The sequence below is a fragment of the Embiotoca jacksoni genome, unplaced genomic scaffold, assembly GCF_022577435.1.
Source record: "Embiotoca jacksoni isolate LCO1_2020_lvr unplaced genomic scaffold, fEmbJac1.0.p SCAF_7, whole genome shotgun sequence".
Taxonomy (NCBI): domain Eukaryota; kingdom Metazoa; phylum Chordata; class Actinopteri; family Embiotocidae; genus Embiotoca; species Embiotoca jacksoni.
The window spans coordinates 1,602,501-1,607,487 of NW_027185425.1; the positions used below are offsets into that span (position 1 = coordinate 1,602,501).

General features: G+C 41.1%; 1 protein-coding gene across 1 annotated transcript in view; it reads left to right on the forward strand.

The window, feature by feature from the left end:
• The window catches only part of eif3eb (eukaryotic translation initiation factor 3, subunit E, b), a 7,325-nt gene extending 2,717 nt beyond the window's left edge, over window positions 1–4,608 (forward strand). Inside the window, exons 7-13 of the mRNA XM_069176713.1 lie at window positions 512–636; window positions 975–1,101; window positions 1,195–1,296; window positions 2,650–2,759; window positions 3,027–3,129; window positions 3,317–3,451; window positions 4,250–4,608. Of these exons, the coding sequence (XP_069032814.1) occupies window positions 512–636; window positions 975–1,101; window positions 1,195–1,296; window positions 2,650–2,759; window positions 3,027–3,129; window positions 3,317–3,451; window positions 4,250–4,288 (741 nt within the window). The 3' untranslated portion in view covers window positions 4,289–4,608. The remainder of the gene's footprint in view (window positions 1–511; window positions 637–974; window positions 1,102–1,194; window positions 1,297–2,649; window positions 2,760–3,026; window positions 3,130–3,316; window positions 3,452–4,249) is intronic.
• The last annotated feature ends 379 nt before the right edge of the window (window positions 4,609–4,987 follow it).

Here is a 4,987-nt window from a genome sequence, read left to right on the forward strand (position 1 = left end):
GCGTTTCTCTGACTTATGTAATCAAAACATTGCATGGGTTTTGCTGAATCCAAAAAAGGAATGTGTAAGAATAAAGAGGGGTTCAGCAGCACTGACAAAAAAAGTAAAAGTCGCTTTGTAGAAAATACGGAGCTGCTTCTGGTTGTTACTTTTCCACATTCGTCATTACGTGGTGCTTCTCGAATGTTCATCTTCAGTTTGACCTTGGTGTTTTCATGGTCAGGCCTGTCACAGTTATTACATTTTTAACTGATTGTGATTATTGTGATTAAAACAATTGTTTTGCAAAATCGTCAGAATCGTTTCCTTCATCTGTGAAGAAACAGCTGAATGCAATTATCAGTAATTTCACATTTCAATTCATGTTTCCACTTCGTTTTAACCCGTTTGAGGTTTGACTGGCGCTTTTTTTTTTTTTTAAATGACGTCATTTTGCAAATTGCAACTAGTTGAATGATAATTGATCGTCACTTTTACCCGGTGTTGACATTCGTTTCCTGCCTCCATTCAGTCGGTGAGCTCTCCCCTCCAGTCACTCCAGCAGAGGACCTGGCTCATCCACTGGTCCCTCTTTGTGTTCTTCAACCATCCCAAAGGCAGAGACAACATCATCGAGCTCTTCCTCTACCAGCCTCAGTGAGTCACCGCATTTTCAATGTATCAGCGACGAGTCATCTTTCAGATGCCACACGAGGTGTGTTCATAGGCCTGATGGTGCCGAGCCACAGTTTTTCTGAATTCGTTATTTTCCTCAAGGACACGTGGCTGAGTAACACTTAGCTTTTTCTCTTTTTTTTTTTTTTTTTTTTTCCCAACCTTTTAAATGTTATTGAATCAGATTAGTTTTTTTGCTTGACTGCATTTTTTCCATTGTGTTCTGTTTGGCTGAATAAAATGACTGATGATACCCAGATTCACTGATAAGTAACGACTGTGCCACTTTGTGCTGCCTTTTGTGTTGTTTTTTTTTCCAGGTACCTGAATGCCATCCAGACAATGTGCCCACACATCCTGCGATACCTTACCACCGCAGTCATCACCAACAAAGACGTACGAAAGCGCAGGCAAGTGCTCAAGGACTTGGTGAAAGTCATTCAACAGGTAAGGCAAAAACGGTTCCTAAGAAGAAGCATTCTGTTGTAATGCGCCACGAGGATTTAATCAACCCCCCCCCCCCCCCCCCCCCCCGCGCAGGAGTCGTACACATACAAGGACCCGATCACAGAGTTTGTGGAGTGTCTCTACGTGAACTTTGACTTCGACAGCGCCCAGAAGAAGCTGAGGGAGTGCGAGACGGTGAGGATCCGAAACTCTTTCTCCTTCAGTTCTCCTGCGTTCGTCACGCTGCACAGGGCTAATTCACCCCAATAGAAGTTGCCTGTCTGCTGGGACCGAGGGCTAAGACGAAGCCTCCCCTTAGCTACGGAGCTCTGATCTCCTGAGTCCCAGGCATTTAACTTCGCAGCTATTCAGCCCCAGCAAATCCATGTCTGGCCTGATTTGCCGGCTCTTACTTTTATTCAGTTTTGATTTTCAAAGCGGAACAGCTGTTAGATTTGGGACTCGGTTGCCTTTTCTTTAGAAAACCCTAGTTTTTCAGTTTTGGTTGTTGTGCTCGGGGACCACTCTGTGCGTTCTCCAAGCACTCTCATCAATTGGCTTTTAACCCCTCACGTATAAATTATGCAGTGTTGACAAAGGGCTGAACTGTCCTGTCAGATACGGAGTGTGAGCAGAATGATGGAAGAACGAAGATGGTTCGTTAAGTCATCCTGTTGTCATGGATTCTGCAGGGTTTTAATGCTCGGGAGGATTTAAATTTACGCTTGTTGTTTTTCCTCTTAATTACTGTAAACATCACTACACACAGTTTTTGTTTTGTTCAATTGGTTTCTCAGTCTTCAGCTGAGAACTTTTTGCCTAATTTAAAGTACTAATCTCAGGGATGGACTTAATATACTACTTGAGTATTTAGTGTATTTGACACAGCAAATCACTGAATACTTGTATTTCTTGCACAATACCAGGTCCTTGTGAAATAATGGGCCTGCATCTCTTTTCAAAATCCCACTCACTAATATATTCTGAAATTTAAGCTCTTCTGGCACAAACATCGCATTTCATGTTTCTGTGGTGGTTGCTGTGAAAACTCGGAGACGTCACGACATAATCTCTGTTCTGATGAGCTCGTGTCTGGCGGTCAGTATCAGTTGGTGGAGGTTAATGATCAGGTTCCATGTTTTCTTTAGTGCTGCGATAATGATGGGGAAACACGATGGAGTCCTGCAGCGTGTCTTTATTAGTATACAGGTGTTTGAGTTTTGGCTTGTTTTTGACCATTATAACTCAACAGCGGTAGATAATATAACCTTCACACCACCTGAAGAGATTTGGTTGCACATTGATGCATAAATATGCATTTTAATTAGGAAATTTCTTTTTTTTTTATGATGTGGTATCATGCAGCCTGTGTGACACATCTTGTGGCTTGTATTTATTTGCAGACAAACAATAATGAATAATTCTGCGAACATATGGACCTGTCTTGATTTTGTGTCACTTTTGGTAATTGCTTATGAATAATTTGTGTATAAAAAGTGATCAATGCTCACGGGTTCTATTTTGTTTTTTTTCCTTCTTCCCCTTCAGGTTCTTGTGAATGACTTCTTCCTGGTCGCTTGTCTCGAGGACTTTATCGAGAACGCTCGTCTCTTCATCTTCGAGACCTTTTGTCGGATTCATCAGTGCATCAGCATCAGGTACGTCCTCTTTGTAATATGCTTATTTCTACAGAACTGAGTGCAATGTCTTATTTGTAAAAGTACAGTTCTATTAGAAGACTTTTGCACCCAGTTGATTCATGTTTCTTTCTCACTGCTGCCATATTTTAGATACTACCGGTGTCCTAGTTATTTTTTTTTTTACGAATATTTACCAGTAAACTGTAAAAAAGACCAAAAAAACTTGGCCTCAAGGATGTTTACTTCGATAAAAGGCCCCCCTTCTCCTTCACCCTCTCCTCTCAGCATGCTGGCAGACAAGCTCAACATGACGCCTGAGGAGGCGGAGAGGTGGATTGTCAACCTCATCCGTAACGCCAGACTGGATGCCAAGATCGACTCCAAACTGGTGAGACTCGTACATTCACTGAGCTCAGCATGAGCTTCTCTGAACCCGGCACAAACAGCTCTGCCCGTTCAATTCTATTCTGCTGGTAATAATGTATAACGCAAATGAAAACGGCACGTGAGGTCTGTGAGGATTGAACGGGAGGCCCCTTAAAGTCAAAACTCATTTTTGTCACTTTGTTTGCCAGGGTCACGTTGTCATGGGCAACAACGCAGTGTCGCCGTACCAGCAGGTGATCGAGAAGACCAAGAGCCTGTCCTTCCGCAGCCAGATGCTGGCAATGAACATTGAGAAGAAGATGGCTCACAGCAACAGGAACGAGGTAAACCGAGGACGAGACTCTGTACATCGACGTTTTCAAGCTTCAGTAGTGTTTATTGTTTCGGTGAAGACGAAATCAATAATGTAGCTATGCTGTTTCTCTTTTCTTTTCTTTTTTTTTTTGTTCATCGATCAACTGATTTGAGAAAAAGTGAACTTTTTTGCAAACATTTAGTCAACGTCAGAGATTGACAGGCTGGTCATCACAACAGCTCGACGCCTGACTTTAAGACATTTCTCTTGCATCAGTTGATACGGTTTTATACCTTCACCAGCGCGATAGGACCTCGACAACTTTCATGTTTGCATCTAAACATACGCGTGTAGAAGATACACCTCCCCTGTTGTTTCTATGTGTCGGTAGTTTTCCTTTCTCTTACTGCCCTCTGATGGATACATGTGGAAAACAAACTAATTTGATATCATTTCGAATCTTTCCTCAGTTTATTGTAATGATGATGTCTGATGTTCTGGTTTAGATTATTAGATATTACATTTCTGATATGCAGATCTAGATCTGTAACATGAGGGTAACTTCCTTTTGTTTATAGTTTATCTGCATAGAAAAAAAAAATATGATTTCCATTTTAAAATCTATACAATGCCAGAGTATAATGATGGTTTCTACCAACTGGTTTATCATTTTGTCAGAAGAGTTTTTTTCCTCTCAGTTTGAGTGAGAAGCTGGCAGGTTGTCAGTCAGAAGATTTCTGACTTTGAACAGACCTTTTGTTGTGTACAAAGCGTCTTCAGCATTTCTTCTCTTTTTGATGTTTGTTGTTTTTGTTTATTTCCTCAGACGCCAAACTGGGCTGCTCAGGACAGCGGCTTCTACTGACGTGGAAATATGTTCCAAGAGGATGCAGAGCTGAGGCTTTTTATTGTTTACATAAATTCATCCGTTTATCCACCATTGTTGCACAACTGACGGTTTAACTTCTGCAATAACAGGACATCCAAGAAGGGCAGCTAGGCTTTAAGTCCTCGTTACTTGTATCATTATTTATATAAAGTGGAGTTTATTTCCTTCACTATAATCTATTTATAATATGGAATCATATTTATTGTGAGAACAAGTGAATTTCTAAATTGTTTACTGAGGTTTTGGAGGGACCGAACTAACCGAAACATTAACATTAAAATATTTTTGCCCCTTCAGAGATTTGTTTCTTCCTTCTTTGGCCACTAGATGGCAAAGTTGGCTCATTTTTGGTTTTCTAATGTCTGCATACAGCTGTTTTCTTTTTGCATTGAATTTAGATTATTCATTGTGGAAGTAAGAACAGACAGATGCATGAAACTGAACGACATTTTGAAGTCTGCTCTCCTGCGTTCGGCATTGACACGAGAGGAGAGAATCATTTTTAATTGAGAGGAAAAACTTGCAGATAAAGTTTGGATGGAAAACTCTGGGAGATGCAGGTTTTACTTCAGTCACACGCCCGGGTCACTTTCCAGCCTCCAGTGTTTATTGTAGTCCTGTTTCTGCTCTCACACTTCATGTTTAACCACACCTAATTTCTCAAGTTTGACTGAC